Genomic DNA, 22,667 nt, shown 5'->3' with positions numbered 1-22,667 from the left:
ATTCGAAAATACAGTAATTGTTTAAGAGAAACATTTCCTATCATGCAACCAGCTACTGGGAAGGAACAAGAAGTTGCTACTGAAAGTGGCACACATCACTGTGGCTCTGACCACAGTGCTGCCTCTTGGGAGGGTGAGGTCCCCAGGGCAGCACCACGGACAGATCTCAAGTCTCAGAAAATTACAGATGTGAAGCTGTCATCTCACACTCCTAGTGCATACATTCACTCAGCAAATATCTACTGACCTCCTACTATAGCCAAGCACTGTGTTAATTGATGGGTAAGATGGAGATAACCAAGATAGGCACAAGCTTTGTCCTCCCAGAGCTTACTCTGTATTATTACTTTAAACAAATTCTTCCTTGTATTGTCAGAGATTTGAGAGATACTGCCAAAGAACTGAGGACCAGAGAGGCATCCAGAGGATGTGAACTCAATAGGCTTTCACAAACAGGTAAAAGCGGGTAGTGGAAGAGCAAGAAAGAACATGTGAACCGGTGTCGAACGGGCCTATAGAGCCTTGTTTGCAGTAATATCCTGGGAGATTTTAGCAAATTCCAGAAAAGAAAAACTATAAATTGATGGATGCTTCATTTCCCATCTGCTCTGGTGGTTCAGTCCACTCCAGGAAAAGCTTTTCACTAGGGCCAATCTGCTCCCTTCACCCCCTCCCCCAGCAGTTATCTAGAGCCTGGCTATTCAAGGTGCAAACCATGAACTAGCCACATGGCCATCATCTGGGAAAGCATTAGAAATGCCAGATTCATGAATCCGAATCTGATTTTAACAGGATCCCCAGGTGATCCCTGTTCAAGCTACAGTTTGAGAAGCCTTGACCTAGGAAGCCTTAATTCCCATAAATTGTGCAAACGTAAATTTAAAAGAGAAGTATTTTTAAAAATTCTTCTCTGATCTCATTAACCATCATCCATCAATGGTAACTATGGGCTTTTGGAAAGCTCTGTATATTTGGAATATGTCTCTCTGAAAGTATATTGTTAAAAACACTTTCCTACTTTGTGCCATCAGGGGGACTCTCCAGAATCGAGTATTTCTTTTTATTTTAAGATCAAACACTCAAGCTTCAAGCTGGAAGAATAAAACCAAGCTGAGCCCCTGGGGTAGGTCTGCCCCCCAGTTGAGCCCCTGGGGTAGGTCTGCCCCCCAGCTTCTAGGAGAATGCAGAGGCTTTCAGGGTGGCAGATGCAACAGAGAAAAGAGGATAGGACTCAGGAGCAGGACGCTGGAGTTCTAGGCTTAGTTCTGCCACCAAAATATTTATGCCCTTAGATAAATCATTTAACTTCTCTGAGACTCAAGTTCCCTTATCTGTAAAATAGAATCACTAAACTGAGTGATCCCTGAGGTCATTCTAGACCAAAGATTCTGGAAACATTTAAATGATATGTTCAATTATTTCTTCTTTTTTGTTTCTGCTGCACTGAGTGACCACAATTTGAGGCAGAGGAGGGGTTATAAAAAGACTATTAAAAAATGACTATTGTCATCAACAGGTACTAAGCTCTAAGATTTTCACAGGTATTGCACCAAGGTGTCCCAGCCAAGGCGCTCCAAATTCCCTTGCCCACAGTTTTGTCCTGCTTCTCAAAGCAGGAGAGACTGCTTTGCAGACTTGTATGTGACAGCTTCCCACTGGGTCACCCAAAACCAGGGATGAATTATTCTCTGTACACATCTGCACAAGATTGCATGCTGACTGCGGTCCTGTTCCCCTGTGTGGGGGCCCGCGCCGGGCTGCTCCACTGTCTGGACGCCCACACTGGCTGGCTTAGCTGCACTTCTGAGAGGCCATGGCCTCCTCCTGCCTGACAGCCCCAAGGACAAGGTGAGAGGCACCCAGTTCACTGGATCACCTTGGAGATAGAGGAGACTGGGCAAATCTGAGCACAGGAAGACTCCAAGTTCAAAGATGGGGAAGGAAGGGCCGGTGCCCACCACTGTGTGGGAACTTCCTAAAGAATATATCTTATGACGATCTTGCCTTCAGAAGGGGGAACATCAGGATAAGAATGTTCTGCTTTAGATATTTAGCATGTTTGAAGTTTAAGATGTACAATGATTTGTGTAAACTGTGGTGGTAAGAAGTACAACACGATCAAGAGAATATTTAATTCCTAAGAATTACATATATTGCCATGTTAATGTAGAAGCGTACCCTTGACCCACTAATGACTAAGTTCGTCCTTCCTCTAAGTGGCTTTTGGGACTAAAGGGTCCACTGAGAGATGAGTACCCCACTCCCTCGTGTGAAATAGCCTAGAAGGAGTTGGGCCAATGGGAACTGGCCACATCTGATGAACAGAGGCCGGAAGAGAGAGCAGTTCTAGGAGGACATGACAACGGACTCAGCCAGGAGATAACCCAGCCACCCGTGCCTCACACACTTCCTGCTTGTTCACGTGACCCTCCAGGCTGAATCAGGGCAGTGGCTCCACACAGAGCAAGTAACTCAGAATGGAACCCAGCCAAATCTGTCTGAGTGAGATATGGGGGATGGTGAGAGTGCCATGCCAGGAATCAGGGCCTGAAAACGGCATAGGGCCAGGCAGCTGGTGTCCTTACTTTCTTTCTTGTTAGAGTGGATTTGGCGAAGCCAGCCTTTAAATCCTTCTGTCCATCCCAGAAATCTCCCGGCACCCTGGGGACCACCCCACTCACCTGTGCACCTCTGGAGGCTCCCTCTGGATTTTGGAGCTCGCCTCCACCACCTCTTTGGCAACTTTACCGCTGCAAAAGACAGAAACACAGTGTCTGTGCACAGACACTCAGAGTGGAAGGGGAGGGGTACGCACACTTTTTTTTTTAACTTCACAGTGGTCTGACCCAGCTCTAGGAATCCGTGCCTTCTCCTCTATGAGGGGACATTACTATAGAGTTTAAGGGGCCCTGTGGGTATAAGAAATGAGTGGAGTGGAAAGGGAGGACCAAAACGGGTACAGGCCAAAGTGCACTGATTTATGAGTACCATATTCCAACGCAAATGGCTGTCCCAACCCAACCCCATCATCGAAATGGAAGCATGGGTACCCACCTATATCGAAATCTACTTCCTTTAAAAAATATCTTGCTGCTTGACACAGTCTTGATCTGACTGGATTTTGCATACCTGTAAGAGAAAGCAGAGGAGAGGTGGCAGTGACCCTGGAAAGTCCAAGCAGAACATGCCATAGAGTGTGGTAATCGGATATTTTTGACCACCAAGAAAGAAATACATTTTACTGTATAACTCAGCGCACGCACACACACACACACACACACACACACCTGAAAGAAAAGTTACTTTCACCATGTGTATTGCAATCTGATTTTTTCTATGCAATCTTTTTTCATTCTTTTATATGCTGCGGATGACCCACACATTTGGTCTCATAATCTACTACTGGGACACGACCTGCAAAAAGGACCAGGTAATACTGATGATCAGAGGAATTCTTTCCCAGTTTCTGCTTGAGCGATACGGAGAGGGTGGGCTGGGTCACAGGGCATCATTAAATTCCTTGCTGGACGGACCTTCTTGCCTGTACCTGTACCAGCGCTGCAGCAGAAAACAGCTTCCTGGTGACGCAGGTCACTCACCGTGTCACATAGAACCCACCTACTGTGTATTTTCTAGGGGATGGCATCAGGGGCCCATGTCACCATGGAAACGATCACTGGCTTCTGAGTATTAAGAAGGGTTAAGTCACCACGACCTAGTGCCCTTTAAAAGAACCCTCGCTGGGACTTCCCTGGTGGTCCAGTGGTTAAGACTCCACGCTTCCACTGCAGGGGGCGTGGGTTTGATCCCTGGTCAGGGAACTAGATCCTGTATGCTGTGCCACGCGGCCAAAAAGAAAAAGAACCCGTGTTGGTCGATGACTAAGATACACGAGGAACAGATGCCCAGCCAAGGACTGATTCAGCACCTCTGAGCCCTTCCCGTAAATAAGAACAAAACAAAAACACTCTGAAAAAAAAATCTAGAACATGGGCTGCCCAGAAGCCGCACAGGGCACTTAATTCCTGTGCTAAGCTCAGGAAGACACAGACTTTGCATTTGTGGAATGTAAGGCCCAGAGGGCCTAGATATTCATCTAGAAACCCCCATAAATTAGTGAACAGATGTAAATTACATGCTGTGGTGCACTTATGAAGGAAAAGATGCAACGAAAGTGTTGGCGTGAAAGTGGTGCCGATCTGGTCTGGGGGCCACAGAAGGTGCCCTGAGGAAGGGACCTTTGAGCTGAGATCCAGGGGAGGGAAGGTGTTAACAGGGCGGGTGATGGCAGTGTTCTAGGCAGAAAGCCCAGCAGGCAAAAGCTCTGAGCCTGAGCCCTGGAAGAACTAAGAAGATGATCTGACATGCATTTCCCGATGTTGTTATTACGGTTGGTTTACACACATTGGCTCACATGTTTTCCCCCCTAATGTAGCAGGACTTGACCTTGTTAAAGATTTGGTCTTTGTCCTCAGAACAATGGAAAGCCACAGAAACACTCTTGTAAACTGCCTGAACCTACAGAGAAGGGCCCTGGCTACAAAGGATAAATCTAGAGAGCAAGATGGGCAGGGGAAGGAGGGCGCAAGCCCAGGGAAGGGGATTCCTGCCAAGTCAGGGCCCAGAGAAGACAATGTGGGAGCCCTAAGCACAAGCAGAGCACATGAGATCCACACCCCGCAGGGGGTCTGGACACCTAGGACAGGCTGCTGGCCAAAGCCAGGTTACAGACCACACCCAGTCAAGAGGAGAAGATGGCCCAGCAAGCTGGCTAACGTGGGGCAGCATCCACTGTGCCCGGTCCTCTGAGGATGTGCCTGCCCTGGACCTGTCTGCTCCCCACACCTCCAACCTTAGCCCTAGACAGCCGTGGGCCTGACACATTTGCCACCACCGGATGCCTCTCCGCATCTTCTCAGCAGGGTTGTTGCTCCCACGTACTCAGAGATGGAGGGTGGAGAAACATTTTAAAGCAGCTTCTGCTTTTTTATCATTTTGCTGTTATTGTTCTAGGTTCCTAAGGGTGCTCGGGGCAAGGAAGTCTGCTAAAAAGATTACTAAGAGTCTTTTTGCTTGTTTGTTTTTGTTGTTGTTATCTTTTTTATTTTTATTTTTTCTTATTAGTCATCTACTTTATACACATCAGTGTATACATGTCAATCCCAATCTCCCAATTCATCACACCACAAGAGTCTTAATTACAGTTTTTTTTTTTTAAGACTTTTAAATTTATTTATTTATTTGTTTATTTTTGGCTGTGTTGGGTCTTCGTTTCTGTGCGAGGGCTTTCTCTAGTTGCGGCAGGCGGGGGCCCCTCTTCATCGTGGTGCGCGGGCCTCTCACTATCGCGGCCTCTCTTGTTGCAGAGCACAGGCTCCAGACGCGCAGGCTCAGTAGTTGTGGCACACGGGCTTAGTTGCTCCGTGGCATGTGGGATCTTCCCAGACCAGGGCTCGAACCCGTGTCCCCTGAACTGGCAGGCAGACTCTCAACCACTGCGCCACCGGGGAAGCCCTTAATTACAGGTTTTGAAATTCAGACTCAACTCTGTGCCCATTTTATGCAAGATGCCAGAAGCTCAAAGGGGTGTGGACAGCACAGCAATTCCGGTGACAGGGGGCTCTTCTGGGCAGCAGTGGGCGGCTCTGTCTCTCACCGGTCCAGCCTCAGCTCCTGCCCCTCCAAGTCCCTTGTGGAGGCCACTGTCTTCTCCTTACACCCAGAACAGCCCCTTGGTGGGTGGCCTCAGTGCTCCACTGCATTCACACAAACCCAGAGTGCCTCAACAAAAACAGGTCAGAAGGCACGTTGTGCAGAGAAAGTGAACAGCTGTCTGCTCAGGATGAGAGGACTGAAAAAAAGCGTTGGCTTCTTCCCGGCAGCTGAGTGCCCTTGATGATTATTTGCATGATTTCATTTGCTCATAGACACTCTACCGAGAGCATTACCACCAAACCCACACCCTCCCAAATGTCCAGGGAGACGCCCGATAATGTTTGGGCTGAGATATTTAATGGAATTTTAACAGGGGAATTTATTCTGAGAGCTTGAACCCCACAAACCCCCTGGGAATTGAGAAACAGAGAGTAGGATGGAAGGAAATGCACGGGGGCAAGAGAAAGGTGGCTGGGTCACAGGACATGCACCTAGTCGTCCTTCCAAACCTGGCTGTGCATCAGCTGCCCCTGGAGTAGGGGTTAAGAATACCAGCTCTCAGGCTGCATCCCTACAGATTCTCATAAAGCAGGTCTGGAGAGGGGTCTGGGAGTTTGTATTTTTATCAAACACTCCAAGGTCATTCCAAGGCAGCCTACTTGCACTGGAGAAACTCTGAGTCCCCATATTCTCCTTGAATGACTCCCAGGTGGCATTTTACCTGAAGAAACAAGGGTCCAGGTTCTTTCCTGCTTTTGATCCTGTGACCTTGGTCAAGTCATGTAGCTTCTCTGAGCCTTAGTTTCTCTATAAATTTTTTAAAGGGTAAGGGTATTATAATACCTAATTCATAGTATTCTGAGGAGGGTTAAATGAGATTAGATGATTTGAAAACACCTAGAGTACTACCTGCTCATTATATAATACTTTCCCTCCCTCTCTCCCTTTCCCCCACCCCCATTATCACTCTCCAGACCTCTGTATTGCCTTCTCACTATTGAGCTACCAAAGCCAATCCTCTAAGCCATGACCAATCCCAGGAACCGTGTCAAACACTCTGAAGGCCAATAAAAGAGCCTTCCTGCTCTAGCTCTAGCTGACCTGTTCCAGCTCTCTGTTCCCAGGCTCTCCCATCAACGAGCCCAGAGCAAAAGTCTTCCTCCCAACGAAGGCAATCAAGGCACAACCTAGTGAAAATAGCAATTCTCTCTCCTCCGACCTTCTTCCAGGCCTGCCCTCTCCCCACTTCCACCTCCAACTCCCCATCAAAATTCCAGCACAGAAGCATTGACTATTCTCAAACATCTGACCTCACAGAGAAATCCAGTCCCCAGTTGACCAGCACATGACTTGGCAACACTTGTGTATTCACATGGTGGCTTCATCACTGCTTTCCTTTCTGCTGTCACAGCTCTCTACCACCCCCACCCCAGAACTGCCAGGGCAGAGCCACTGTACCCAGAGACCACTGTACCCTTCCATGGCACTAGGGAGTTGTGCCCACTCCTGACATTGAAGGTGTGTTTTAAATGGGGTAATATATGTGAGGTGTGCACACATGCGGACAGTGTCTGGAACAGGCAAAGTGTTCTCTGAGTGTCAGTATCATCCGATGCACACACAGCACAGCTCTGCAGGAACACGCCTCCACTCACCCCTGCCTCTAGCTTCTCTCCTCTGGTACCTGCTACTACAGGGGCTGGGGATGGAGGTCAGCACACTGGGTGGTGCTCTAAAGGCCGCCTCTAGAACTAACAATACAACTTCCCTTTTTCCCATGGTTTACAGCTTCTGGAGTAATCAGAGCAATAACAACATATGTTATTATTGAGCACCTACTAGGGGCCATTCACCATCCAAAGCATCTTAAATACACTAATTCATTTCATCCTCACAGCTCTCTCCTAGGAGGAAGCAATCCACATTTTTACATGAGGAAATTGAGGTAGAGAACGGTGAAGTCACTTAACAATGGTCACATCATAGAAGCTGGAGGAAGCAGGCTGCAAACCCAGGCTTGTCTGTATTTTTAAAATAATGCTTTAGCCATGCAGGTTCTTAGACTTCAGAAAGCATCAGGATCACCTGGCAGGCTTTTGAAAACACAAGGTTCTGAGTCAGTAAGTCTGGGCTGGAGCCCAAGAATCTGCCTTTCTAACAAGTTCCCAGGGGATGCTGAAGCTGGTCCAGGGACCCTAACTTTGAGAATCACTGGATTAGAGCATTGAACCCTAGGCCGCAGGTTCACACTTCCTGGGAAAGGTGTATTACTACCAACATCTAGTCCCCTCATCCCAGATTCTGAATTTTTAAAATAACAGCTTTATTGAAATAGAATTCACATAACATAAAGTTCACCCTTTTAGATTTTATGTTTCAGTGGTTTTCAGTATAATGCACGAAGTTAAAAGTTCATCAAAAAAACATTTTCATCACCCCAAAAGGAAGCCCCTGTACCCACTGGCAGTCCGTTCCTTCTTCCACTCCTTATCTCCTCTACTCCTTAGTATCATGTTTCCAAGTTTCATCCATGTTGTAGCAGGAATCAATAGGTACTTCCTTCCTTTTATGGCTGAATAATATTCCACTGTATGGATATACCACTTTCCTTTATCCTTCTATCAGTTGATGGGCATTTGGTTTAGCTATTATGAAGAATGCTGCTATGAACACTCATGTACACATTTTGTGAGGACCCAGATTCCAATTTAATTGGGTCAGGGGTAGGGTCCACGATGGTATTGTTTAAAAGCTCCCCCAGCTGATTCTAACATGCAGTCAGGCTGAGAACCTCTGGTTTAGAGCCTTATTACTCAAGTGTGGTCCATGGGCCTGCAGCTCAGCATCACTGGGGAGCTTATTAGAAATATGGACTCTTGGGCCCCACCCAGACCTACTGAACCTGAATCCACATTCTAACAGCATCTCCAGGTAATTCACGTGCTCACTAAAGTGTGAGAGGTGTCAGTTTAGGGAGATACTCTGGGTCCTTGACAACCAAGTATAATACTGTTCCTTTGATAAAATGTACACTAACTCCAGATAAGGAATTTATCAGGGACTGCCTTTATGTCCTGCACACAATTCCATACAAAGTTGGGAACAGAGAGTTTCATTTGAGCCTCCACTGTGTCCCCAGTGCCTAGCACTGACGTGGCATAAAGCTAGTGTGAGATAAAGATTCATCAGATGGAAGCACCAGGGAGCCACTGAACCCTTCAGGGAATCCAGTGTGCTTTCAGGGAATCAGCGCCCAGAAACGGCATGTCCCAGTGCTCATTTTAGGTGGTAGCACCTAAAAACACACGGCATAGAGCAAGCTCTGAGATGGTGACTATGTAAGTCTGTGTTGGGGATCCTCTGGGGTTCGGAGCAGGAGGGAGAATCAGAGTTTCTGCTTCTGGGCTCTGTTCCCAGGCAGCAAATCTCAGAGTCAGGGCTTTCAAACCTGGTCAGTGGCCCCGGGCCAGCTGACAACTAGCATCATAGTCATGTGTTAAAAGCACACTAGGGAATTCTTGGCCACTGGGCCTCCCTGTTCTCATGGCAGGTGAAGTGAAAAGGAGGGAGCAAACCACCCCCAACCCAGAAAACAAGATCAGGGCCCTTGCTCTGCCAGCCGAAACCATGAAGGCACAGTGCCGGTCAACTGGAAGCAGGGCCAAAAGCACTGCCTGGGAAAGGGATGGAGCAGGGAAGGAAGCAGGGGCCCACTCCTGAGTGTCACAGAATCAGAGCCCTTCAGAAGTGACTGTGCTCAGCGACCAACTGGCACTCGAAAGACTTTCACCGTTAGTGGAGGGGGTAGTTGTCATAGTCATAGCAGCAGCTACCGCTTATTGATGGTCAATGTGCCTGGCAGAACTAAACACTGCAGGGCAGGGATTGCCAATCACATTTTACAGATGAAAAATAAAGATGAGGCTCAAAGCGTTCAGTGTTTTGTTCCAGGCCACACGGCTAGTAAGCGACAGAGTCAAGATTCTAACCCAAGTCTGTTGGCTTCTAAAGCCCACACTCCTTAACACTAGGCCACAGTGATGCAAGCAAACTATGCCTGAGTCCCAGTTCCCTCCATTCTACAGATGAGAAGGCTGCGGCCGGCCACTGGCCCAAGGTCACACAGCTGGGTCAGGACGAGCTATATCTTTCCTCTTTCCTAAGGAACGGGGATGGTTATGGGACAATGGAGGAACACAAGCTTTGGGCAAAACTCAGATCAGTACAAATATTAGTGATTAGAAGTCCTAATGGGAGAGATGGGGTAGCCTGTCCCAACCAAAGCAGAGGTGTTGATGCAAGGACTCGGCCAACTCTATAGGGTGCCACCTGTGCTCACAGCTGCACTCCCTGGGTCTTCTGAAGCATCTACAGTTGATTGGAAGTGGTTTCTTTGATATGCCTAGTTGGCCCATTCAATGACAGAATTATCAGACCACTTTGTTAGCTGCCAGGTAATGAGTGTATCCCAAAATATCCAAAACGGATTCCTTCGATTGTGGGGTTTTTTCCCCTTCTTCCCCCTCTTTTCAATTCTGTTTTTACCTTTATTTGACTAAATATACCAACTGACTTGCTCACACGTGATAAAACAATATGTGTGGGTCTTCCCTGGTGGCGCAGTGGTTGAGAGTCTGCCTGCCAGTGCAGGGGACACGGGTTCGAGCCCTGGTCTGGGAAGATCCCACATGCCGCGGAGCAGCCGGGCCCGTGAGCCACAACTACTGAGCCTGAGCGTCTGGAGCCTCTGCTCCGCAACAAGAGAGGCCGCGATAGTGAGAGGCCCGCGCACCGCGATGAAGAGTGGCCCCCACTCGCCGCAACTGGAGAAAGCCCTCACACAGAAACGAAGACCCAACATAGCCAAAAATACAAATAATAAATAAATAATAAATTAAAAATTAAAACAAACAAACAATATGTGTGCAAAAAAAAACACCTACTCAATGTCCTAAGTAATTAGATAGTGGTGATGGACGCATAACTTTGTGAATTATACTAAAAACCACTGAATATATACTTTAAAGGGTTAATTTTATGGTATATGAGTATTATCTAAATTTTTAAAATGATTAAAAACAAAAACAAAATTAAAAAAATGTGCAGGCTCCAAGTAAAGACTAAGAGCACCAGACAGTCTGCCTTTCCTTTTGTCCACTCTCACGTGGAAGGAGAGGTCTAGACATGCTGATTTTTCAGAGGCCATCAGGTGTTCTTTGTTCACCAGTTCTCAAACACTGCAGGGGACCCACAGATGCCTTGAGGTCTCATTGATACGCATCATCCTTCCAAGAAGCACAGCATTTTGTGAATCATCTCATGCCCCTGACAGGATTTGCCCAGGATGTAGGGGTTTCCTGGGACACCGGACTCTCATTCTAAACCTGGGAAAGTCCCGGGCAAACTCACACAACTGGTCACCCAACCTCCTGGGGAGCAGTGAGCAACGAGTGAAGGGTCTCCAGTCCCCAATCCCAACTCTGGTCCCCACCAACAACACAGCTTCTCTATTTTTATCCTTTTTACGTATTAGGCTTTGCCTACACTTTCTGTTTAAGGGAAAGAGTTCTGTGGCTGAAAAGGGGTTTGAAAAACACTGTTCCAGCCTTCATTCTCTTGATGGTCCTTGTCAGCCAAAGCCCAGGACATTCAGAGATTCAGCATTTTCAGGTAAGTCTAATAAGAAAGACAGTATTTCAGTGGGGAGGGGGCCGGGGAATAGAGCAAAAGCCACCTGGATGAGCTCCAGGGGTGAGCGGTGCTGATACCCCAGGCGGGGCTGGCTAGGTTCCTGACCGCATCCATCACCACTGCTCTTCCAGTCAGCAAGTGTCTCAAAGAGGAGAAGCTAGAACTCATGGAACAATCCTAAATTTTAACCTCTTTTGAAAGCTGAGAGCTTTATGGATGGTTTCTGAAGTCCTGTCCAGCAATGACTTTCTACAGTCCTAGACTCTGATGGCATTCCACCCACAGGCCTTTGGCTCTCATCTCTATATACTGAAGCCTTCTTACTATGAACATGTGTGACTCCCTGCCCAAGGTTTCTTTTTCTAGTGTTGACAGCACATTCAACCCATGCTCAGAGTAAGCCAGAGGGGCCAGAGAGTATTAACTCTGCCCTCGTAAGTGTCTCTAAGCCAAAATGAATGGGGAATTAGTACATAAACAGCCCAACCTCCTTGCTGGTCAGTGGGAGAACTTTGAGGCATGTTCTACAGTCTGCCAGAGTTCCCCAGCAGAGCTGAACCCAGCTGCTCAGAGTAGTGACTGCTCAATAACGTGTCCTAAATTGCTTATTTCTCCCTCCTCCACTCCCCTATTGGTATGTTCAGTAACCACATCCCAAAGAAACTACTTGCACAAAACTCTTCTCAAGGTCTGCTTCTGAGGAGACACGAACCGAAAACAGATCCTATGACAGGCTGGATGGAAATAGCAATATCAAAAGAAAAAAAAAAAAAAGCCCACAGCAATTCTATGGGAAACACCCAACACAAAATAAAGTTCAGGACTTGATCAGGCCAACAGTGGTTGGGAGTCACCCTGAACAATGCACCAAATTTATAATTCACTTAAATATACTAAAAAGGACTATATTAAAAGAAATGAATATGCAGCTGTTTGCAAAACATAAAGGGTTCCAGGGGTGCTTTTAAAACCTATGATTAAATGAATAAAAGCTACTTACTTATAAAAGGCCTGGTTCTCCACCCCACACTTCCAAAGATGCTTGCAGGCAGCTGGTGTTGAAGTATGGAATGCCAACATGGCTTTTTTCTAATAAAAAAATAACAAAACAAGAAAGGGCATGTTAAACACAGTGTATGTTTTTCATGTTTTTCCTTCAAGAATTTACCTATTTGCATCCTGCCGCTTAGCAAACAGATCTGAAGTAACTGATGCATTACTGTGTTCTTAGAAGTGTCCCTGAAATGGTATTCCCCCCTTCCTCACCCTTTGCAGATATTACTAACCCATCCAGGCCCTGTTTCTGATAAATAACAGCTTCACAATCCTTCTCAACACTCCAAGCATTGTCTAACTCTCAATCAGAGTTGGATGACTTTAAAAACTTATTTGCCATTCTTGAATATCTAGTGCTTAAACCAAAAACTAGGGTCAAGAAAATCCAGAAACTTCCAGACCTAGCTCTGAGGCTCAAAGTTTCGGTAATGGCCTCCTCCCAAATGATGAAGCCAACCTACATTTTAAGATTCCCTGGACTTACAGACTCTGTTTATAAAACTCTAACCAGCACTGGCTGATAGCTATCTTTAAGTATTATTCATTTGTTTCATCATTCTGGCAAATTACAGAGGTAGGGGGAAGTTCAATTTTCTATTTCTCAAGTCTATCACAGTCTAATTTTTACACAGGGGTATATGGACAGTATTGCTCACTGAATTTATTCTTAAATGTGCAAAGCCGGTGTTTATTTAACTCCAAACTTCCAGTTTCATCACAAACTTTAACATCGTGGTCTTTTGGGGGCTACATGACTAAAGGCACATTTTACACTTGACTCTTTCTCCTGCACATACACACCTGCACACACACACCTGCACACACAACAACAGACAGCTAGAAAAACAGTTTCTGACCTCCTTCTGGGCGCCAATCACATAAAATGTCTTCCCTTCAAACTTCAATTTGCAGACATCCGACCTAAGAAAAGAAAATCTCTTTGGGTGAGAAGAAAAAAAGTAGCAGCTAACCAAGGTACCTGGCTTTCCCATAGGAATCTGCCTGACTCACAAATGCCAAGCAGACTGCAATGAAATGAGATATTATCTTATCACGGCTGAAGGTCTAATGAACAGCGAAGAGTCCCCAAGTGAATGATACAGCAATTTTCTTCCCAAGAGAGGCTCCGTAGGCAGCTCAGAATTATTTATTCCATTTTTTTACCGTTAAGCTGCACCTTTCCTCCAAGGAGCTCTAGGGGTTTCATGAACATTAATGATCAGAACAATGTTAATTGGTCAGCCCATTTTGCGAGATAGGAAGAATGTAGTTATTTCATATTCGGTTAATGAAACAATATGGATTCACAGTATCTGTAACCTTTCACATTCATCTCCAAGAAACACACACCACAATGCAAAATTTTCATTTCTGCTCTCCCTGTTGATAAATGAATAACTGTATTAGATATTGAGATGCTCAAAATTGTTAAGGACAACTTGATGAACTGTAGTCAAAAGACTTGAGGCTTCATCTTAAGGAGCTGCTCAGTTAAAATCTGACTGAAATGTAGACCTAAGGTCACCTCCTTGGTGAGGAGACACGTGTAAAGAGAGGAGGGAATTCTATTTTTATTCCTTTGATCTAATTCCTAGGACAGTGATGTGTGCCCCTGTGCTTTTCCTGGGGGAAAAGGAATTGTGAGGTCATATTAAGCTGTGGAGAGGATTTGCAAGAGTGACAAAGCTCAATGGATGTCAAAACCAAAACAAAACAAAACAAAACTAGGTTTAACGTGGGAAGAAACTTTATTTTAGTAACATGTACACGGCTGTTACAAATATGTGCCTAAGCCGTGGCTGGAAGGGATGGGGATGACATCAGCACCCCACCAGGAGCACCAAGACGTAGAATCCAGAAACAAATGGTCTGGCAATTGTCCATCTCAACTCTTCAGTGTACCCAAGAAGAAACTAAAGCCCCAAACGGGAGAGACTTGCAATTAATCTGCACGTGAGACATGTCAGGTTTTAACCCAGCTACTCCAAAGTTGACTAGTACCTGAGAATCAAACACCCTCAGGATCCTCAAGCCTTTTGTAGTCCTAGGAGAGGATGGGGGAAGTCCCTGCCCGCATTACCCATGCTCCCCAAAGTCAGCAGAAATCGCTAGGGAACTTACTCTGAAATGGACTGAAGTGTGGTTAACATTGGAGCTTCTTTACAGGTACCGAACATACAGGGAAGAAAATTGGTAACTCCACCATGTTATACATTCATAAAACATCCTTGTTCACAAATCAAATCACTCACACACACACACTATTTTACCTGTTTCTCCCCCATCTCCTTTCTTTCCTGTAAAGCAGTCGGATATAGCTGATGCCCATTTTATGGATGAGTACATTGAGACACAGAGAGTTAAGTGATTTATTAGAGGCACATGAGAGTTTGAGAATGATAATTGTGGAGGAAGAGAATAAGTGGGCACAGATGGGAACTGAAAGTATGACATGAATAAAGGCAGTGATAGAGAGGGAAGAGACGATACTTAGATAAATTAGCATTCTTAGAAAGAGAGGGCTGATAAGAAAGAGCAGAAGGTGTAGGGAGCAAAGTGGACGTGAGCTGATTGATGCTAATCTGGTAGAGAAGGGTTGAAGGGAAGGCAGGTGCTAAGAGGAGAGTAACAAGAAGCGGTGGTGGGGGGACTTGATAAAGAGTGCTGAAAGAAACCCTGACGCTAACAGAACCATGAAACAGAGGTTCAGGTAAGTGCAAAAGAGCATTTCAAACCCAGGACTGAGGATGGATGCCCACTGGCCCATCAAGAACTTCAGACCCAAGGACTCAGGCCAAAAGAGTGAGCCCACCACTCAGTGAGACACTGGGTGACAAATCTGTCAGGGACCATCAGGGAGGGAACCAAATCAAGCTGAAGCTATGAACAAGACTAAGCCCTTACAATATTCCAACGCATATAAAATGTTCAGCTTTCTTCACTCTTTACTAAAGCTACTTTGTTCCTTGATTGGACATAGTGGGCACTGCCGGTCCATCCTTCCATGTCCTTCCGGACACAACCCAGACTTTATTCTTCCTCTAGATCAACTGTTCATGCACATGATGCTCTTCCCAGCCCCAAAAGGATGGACCTTGATTTGACCAACCTCATCATGGAATGCTTCTTGGAAGAATTAGTTTAAGGAGGCGCATATGACCCTATCCTGCCCAATTAGATACACAGGAAGTCTCCTACAGAGCTTCTGAAAAAGTTATCCTTGTTTTAATATGAGACACATGGAAGGGGCTGCTCTCCTTCAGGGAGTGTTGCTGTGTGAAGATGTAAGGGCCAGAGTTGCATGCATGGCCATTTTATGAGCACAAGCCTGGGGATAAAACCCACCACCCTGGGATGGCAGAGAAGAGAATGGAGGGGTTCAAGTCCTTCACAGTGTTGTCAGGCAGTTAAGTTAAAGGACCATGGGGCTGCCCAACCCCTGGAACTTTTGCTGTTTGAGATCATCAGTCCTCTCATTTGTAAGCCACTGTGAGCAGACATTCCTGTTCCTTTGAGCCAAAAGCATCGTCACTGATACACTGGATTACAAAGGGGGCGTCTACAGCGAGGATTCAACAGAAGAGAATGGAATGAAGTGAGTGAGAGAGAGGGGGTCCTGAGTTATTCGAGGGAACTTGCACATGTATCCTGCCCTGACCCACCCCGTGGTCACCCCTCTGGCCAGTGTTTCCTCACCAGGAATCCTGGACACCGTTGCTTCGAAGGCAGAGCCCCCCGAGCCCAGGAGACACCCCAGGTCTCCCGAGGTCTAAGACAACTGAGATTGGGTTCCATTTTTAGATGAATAATCTCTTTATAAGAAGTTCCGGGGCAGAGAAATGGATCCTGGGCATTCTACCTGACATTTCCAAGCAAAAAGTCAAAGGCTGGGGAAAAAAAACGAGATTAATAAAAAAAACAAGATTAAACAATTTTTTCCGAAGAAGTACTCACTACTCACCATTTTATCAAATGGATTCTCTTATTTCCCTGAAATACCACAAAGCCTGCAGCAGTGAATCCTAAAAATGTTGTTGTGCCTGTTGAATCCTGAAAAAAACATAAAAAATAAAAACATATTTGGATTAAGGAATATAAAATAAAGGAAAAATGATATGCTTATTCATCCTCACCCTGGGTTCATTTCAGGTTAATTACAATAACTGTAGAAATAAACTAAGCTTCTGAGATGGGACTTCCAACCGTAGTACGCCTAAAATTTGGGCGAGGGCCAGGAATGTATACCTTTCCCGTCTGAGGAATGGGCCTTCTGCCTCACCAGGAACCTCCTGGGAAAATACAGATTAGTCCCGAACCACTAGTCTACTTCCAAGTGCATTCTGGGGCTGCCTGAGTTCTCAGATCTGCCCTACAATGTGGGCAAACTGTTCTTGGTTGTCATTAGCCCTGAAACCAAATCCCTGAGTGTCTAATCTAACTGGACTCGATCCCACACAGGATCTCTGGCAATGTAAATATAAAGACATGTCTGGAAATGCCTACTTTGATTCCAGCCTCCACCAGGAAAACTAAGCATTGATAAGGGAAGGCAAAGGAACAATAACAACAACAAAAATCAAGTCAGTCTCCAAGTAATAAATAAAACAGACAGAGAGGCTCAAATTTGTGGATAAAATCTAATTCACTAAATGGAATAATCTGATTTATACCATTAGCAGGAAGAGACATCTGGCAAATATTCTAAAATAACTGTGCGGGCAGAGCCAGAAGATGCACATGCCACTGTAAACAGGCCCCACTGGTTCTCTGCCCGGGCTGCACCCTCACAGATTCTGATGGCACTGGGCAACAGGAGATTATGAAGCTTCCCAGGTCCTTCTAATAAGCAGCCGGAGCTACATCTCTAGCACGAGGACTTCACCAAATACTATTAGCTGGTCCCATCTGGGTAAAAAAATGTTCTAGTATGACTCAAAAACATACCTTTAAGAGCCTGGCTGATATAAACTCTTAGTTTAGAATTCAGGTTAGAGTCTGATTGACGTATAGTTTAGGATATGGAAAGAACACTGTTTTCGTAAAACATTTCTGGAAAACATGTGCTTGAGCCTCACCTTGGGAGCTTGTTTAAAAGGCAGATTCCCCAGCTGCACCCCCAGTGATTCTGATTCAGTGGCCCTGGGGTGGGGCCCAGGTGATTCTGATACAGGTGGTCTGGGTTTCCCACTTGAGACAAATGCTGTCAAGTATTAATTCGAGAAAAAGGAAAAAAGAAAAACAAATACATACTCCTAATGTGAATTTTAAACCTTTCTTTCTTCCTTCCACTTACCCACTTTTAAAGACTGCATTCTTGCTGGCAATGGCCTTTGAAAATAAACCTGTTAGGATCCTATAACTTCTCAGGAGTAAAACCATCCATTTGATGGATGAATGAATTAGCAAGCAATTAGAAGAGGCCAATAGAGAAAATCTACTACCCAAACATGTGACTGCAGCCCACTGTTGTCCCTTATGATTAGGGGCGATGGGTCAGGCTGTGGAAATATCCTAGAAGGGATCCTCCAGACCTGCATACCAATTAACTCTTTTTTGGGCAAAACAATCATTATATGTCGACCTGCAGGGAGGGGCAGTTACCTTGCATGGGTGGGGATCCACCCCATAGGTTTCCAAAGTGTGAGCTTTCAGGAGTAAGTTAAATTCAGCAACTGGTGGGCTCTGGCCTCTAAAATCACACAAGAAAAGTTTAGGGAGTTAATATGAAAAATAATAGAAACATGGAGTTCTTTCATTCAATAAAATGTGCTCTTCTTAACTAAATAAAGAGAGAAATCCCATAAATAGTAAGACTGGTCATTCTTCCTCCCCACGAGGAGCCCTTTGCTAAGAAATCTGAGCCCATGTTCCAGGGCTAACTGTTCCATTATAAACCCACACGTACTGTGAGGGCTCCAGTGACCTGGACAGTTTATCAAGGTTATCAAGTTACCAATAAGCAGGCCCTCGCAAATTCAATCTTAATGTGAGCTAAAACTCAGCATCTGTTCTTTCCTACTTACTTTAAAAGATTATCCAGGATAAATGGCATTTCTTTTTGCTCAGGGTACAAGTGGGCAAGCCTGTTACCCCATCAGCAGCCTAAACAGAGCCATCCGGGTAAGAAGAGCTGTCAACCATTCCATTGGAAAGCCCTGGATTTTGAAAGGAAATCTCAGCCACTTCTAGTCCTAGCTGTGTCCTCCAGGGTGGTAAACAAGGTCTTGGCCCCAGGCAGAAAAAGGGGGCTGCAAATACAGATGGCTATGAAGCCCTTTCAGGGCTAACTTCCAAACCAGGATTGTGCAGCATTTCAGAGACTCTGCTTTGACTAACAGTATCTCACATGTATCTTAGAGAATCCGAACCATTCTCCAAGGATAATATGTAACCTGAACAACCAAGAAGAGTTTGCTAACAACAGGAATGCAGTTTTATGTTCACAATGTAAAACTATATTGCAATATTAACTCTATTTCCACCCAAGCCTCTCCTCAAAGATGGATTCCCTCCCCACCCCCTCAAGACAGCGAAGAGTCCTCATGCCTCTAATGAAAACAGTATCCCATCTTCCTTCTCTGTAAAGCCTTTCAAGATCTTCTCTTTACCCTGAATGTTCACTCTGATATGTCTAAGGAGCATCTTTATTTATTCATAAAGATCAGCACTATGGGGACCCTTGTAATCCAACAGCTCATTTCTGACCATTTCTTCGATTCTTTTCTTCCCTTCCCGCCTCTTCCTCACCTCAACCACTCTCTCTTCTCTCCTTTGAGAGACTCTAGCAAATGGATTTTGAAACTCCTAGGTCTATCCTCCATGTCTTTTTAACCTTTGTTTCATTCTTTTAAATCTAAGGCTTTTTGTATTACATTCTGAATTTTTTTTTTAAACACATTGGTTTTTTTCACTATTTTTTAAATTAATTAATTAATTAATTTATTTATGGCTGTGTTGGGTCTTCGTTTCTGTGCGAGGGCTTTCTCTAGTTGCAGCAAGCGGGGGCCACTCTTCATCGCGGTGCGCGGGCCTCTATCGCGGCCTCTCTTGTTGCAGAGCACAGGCTCCAGATGCGCAGGCTCAGTAGTTGTGGCTCACGGGCCCAGTTGCTCCGCGGCATGTGGGATCTTCCCAGACCAGGGCTCGAACCCGTGTCCCCTGCATTAGCAGGCAGATTCTCAACCACTGCGCCACCAGGGAAGCCCCTGAATTATTTCTTTATTCAAACCTCCAGCTCATTAATTTCTTCTCCAGCTGTGTGCATCCTGCTTTCCATCCCACTGATGAGTTGTTTTAAAATATCAATTAAATATTTCATTTCTAATGTAATGTCTATTTGGCTCTTGAAACAGATGCCTGTTCTTATTTTGTGGAATAAACTCTTCTTACTCCTCCGAGGATATCCACTTTGTTTCTTTTAAAGTCCAATCCCTGTTACTCCATTAATGCTGTTTTCTTGGTGACAGCCCTTTGGTTTGCTGAATCAGAGTGTCTTATTCAATGAATTGATGTTTCCTTAAGTGTTTGGTGATTCTTGGTTGGATGCTCATCTTTGTATTTTATGTTATTTGTTTAATACAGTGGCCTCCAGAGGTTGTAGGGAAGGGCAAGACAGGCCACATGGGAAGAGTGTGAGTTAGTAACTTGATTTCAGGCTGAAGGTTGTAGTTCCTTCTGGATGTCGTCCACATAAGGTACCTCCAGCTCAAGCCTGCTGCTGCCCATGACTCAGCATAAGGGAAGCAGAGGAAGAGGTCAAAGCTGCCCAACTGTTCCAGATGCAGTTGCCCAACCACCATGATGGCTGCCCTGTTATCTGTTGCCTGAAGCACCCAGAACCATTCCTATTCTATATGTCTTTGACCTGGATTCCTTCCAGCTATTTCCTATCTTCCAGAGATACCGCAGGACTTCTGATCCAAAGATGGTATTTTTCTTGCATCTGCTTTCTAATACATTTTCTATTATCCACAGGGACTTGGAGAGGGAAGGGAAGGGAGCCACATATGCTACCTTTTTCTTTTAAAAGAAGAGGTAATTTTTAAATCCATCCTTTACACAATATATTCCTGAGGTATTAACTCAAACACCTTCTTTAGGAAAGTAAAGTCTTTCTAAAGCCTTTCCGAATTTCCTCTTTAGTTTTGATGTTCTGAAGTTTCACTGGGACATACATAAAGGGAGCCTCCTTATTTATTCACCCTGATCAGCACTTTATGACCCTTTCAATCTAACAAATCCTATCTTTCTTTGACCATTTCTTTGATTCTTTTTTTTTTTTGAAGCCGTAGTCATTATAATTGTTTCTCTTTTTGATAAAGGAACAAGAGATTCGAGAAAATCACCAAGTATTTTGATGGGGAAGGGAAAAGGGGACTTTCTGCAAGTTTTTGCAATACATACAGGTATTTCTCCCTTCATAGCTCTCTCATAAGTTCCTGAAGTAAAAGCTTACCTTTCACCAGAAAATAAAGATAATTATTGAATCTGAATATTGGGGGCTTCCTGCCTCCACATACACACTCTCTCTTTTCTCTCTCACTCACTCGTTCATGCACTCCCTCACCCCGCTGGCTGGGGACAAAGCACAAAGCTGAGCTGCCCAGCCTGTTGCTAAGCAGTACCCCACTCTGGTGGTCCTCAGGCAAAACTTCAGCCTAATGACCCAGATTGAGGCCAAAGAGAAGCAGGACTAGAGCTAAAGCAGCCCAGCACCTCCCACGCCACAGGCCACCAGCTCTGCTCCAGGATAATCCTGCCGCTTCACGTGAAAGGCCCTCACTCTGCCTCTAGAGAGCTGGCGTTCCCCTTTGTGGCAAACCGTCAACCTCTTTGTCAAAACAGCTACAGACTGTTTATTCTTGAAATTCGACTTTGGTTTTCCAGCACACCCTTCTTTTCCATTCAGTCTGGGAACAAGTTAATTTTGAAAGGCTATAGTTTGGAAGTTCATAGTGGAAAGTGAGGACTTTTTGCTTGCCTAGGTGGTCTCTTTCTGACCACTTCCCTGTCCTTTGTAAATCTGATGAGCATCTAATTGCAAACACTCAACCCCAGATGGCAGCAGGGTGCAGTGCTACACAGCTCCAGAGGACACACCATTAAACTCAAAGACCTCTGTTCATCAGGAGCTATCATCCAGGCGTGAAAAGGTAAGTCCCTGTCTGGGAAAAGATTTTGGCAACATGTACAATCAAAAAAGGACTCCTATGTAGAATATTTTTTAAAAAATCTCCAATAAATCAATAAACAACAATAAAATAATTTTTAAAGATAACTCAGAAGGAAACGTGGCAAAAGACTTGAATAGACACTTCACAAAATAAGATATCCAAATAGCCAACAACCACATGACAATGTGCTTAACCTCTCTAAGATCAGGAAAATGAAAAACTCTAAGAAGTCACTTACACATCCATCTGACAGCCAAAATTAAAAAAAAATACCAAGCACTCATGAGCATGTGCAGCAAAAGCAACTCTCATATACTGTTGGTGGAAGACTAATTTAGTAGAACTATCTGGAAAACTGACGTTATCTACTGAAGTTAAACACGTTTACCCTATAACACAGCAATTCCATTCATAGTCATACATACAACAGGGATGAGTGCCTGCTGCATCAAGAAATATATAGAATTTTCACAGTAGTGTCATTTGTAATAGCAAAAAATAGGAAACAAATGTCTACTAACAGTAGAATGGATATACAACAGAACACTATACAGCTGTGAAAATAAATGAATTCCAGCCACACACAACAAGATGGGTGACTATTACAAAAATAAAACTGAACAAAACAGGCCAGATATAAATGAATACACATTGAATGAATTCCATTTATATGGCTTTTTTAAATGAGCAAAACAAAACTATTTAAAGTCAGACATGTGATTACCTTTGGTGGGGGGAAGGGAGAAGATAAATATTGGGAAGGGGTATAACAGGGGCTTCTGAGATGTCACAAATTCTCACTTTGACCTGGGTGGTGGTTACATACATACTCGCTTTGTAATAATTCATTGAGCTTGACATCTATGTTTTGTTGGCTTTTCTGAATTTGTGTTATGCTTCCATTTTTAAGAGTTTAAGAAAAAAGGAAAAGAAAGAAAAAAGGTTGTGAAGCACTGGGAACCCTCATAAATTATTGGTGTGAATGGAGCAACCCCTTCAGCAAACAAGCCACAATCTCCTAGAAAAGCTGAAGTTGTGCAAACTCTATGGCACAAGCTTGTACCTGGTTTCTACACCTAGGGTTGTACCTAC

General features: G+C 44.8%; 1 protein-coding gene and 1 long non-coding RNA gene across 5 annotated transcripts in view; one reads left to right on the top strand and one right to left on the bottom strand.

Moving 5' to 3' along the window:
- The window catches only part of FRMD3 (FERM domain containing 3), a 380,805-nt gene that overhangs the window by 56,144 nt on the left and 301,994 nt on the right, over positions 1-22,667 (bottom strand). For all 4 annotated transcript variants that reach the window (XM_082401188.1, XM_082401187.1, XM_082401186.1 and 1 more), the window contains 6 exons: positions 18,004-18,091; positions 16,364-16,452; positions 13,260-13,323; positions 12,347-12,435; positions 3,055-3,129; positions 2,682-2,750 (listed from right to left, as the gene is read on the bottom strand). In XM_082401188.1, coding sequence (XP_082257314.1) covers positions 2,682-2,750; positions 3,055-3,129; positions 12,347-12,435; positions 13,260-13,323; positions 16,364-16,452; positions 18,004-18,091 — 474 coding nt within the window. The remainder of the gene's footprint in view (positions 1-2,681; positions 2,751-3,054; positions 3,130-12,346; positions 12,436-13,259; positions 13,324-16,363; positions 16,453-18,003; positions 18,092-22,667) is intronic.
- The window catches only part of LOC309633029, a 329,590-nt gene that overhangs the window by 221,938 nt on the left and 84,985 nt on the right, over positions 1-22,667 (top strand). The window lies entirely within an intron of this gene.

Source organism: Balaenoptera borealis (assembly GCF_965194805.1).
Source record: "Balaenoptera borealis genome assembly, chromosome: 8".
NCBI lineage: Eukaryota > Metazoa > Chordata > Mammalia > Artiodactyla > Balaenopteridae > Balaenoptera > Balaenoptera borealis.
Note: the sequence above shows the minus strand (reverse complement) of the source record. Positions and strands in the feature narration are given on the sequence as shown.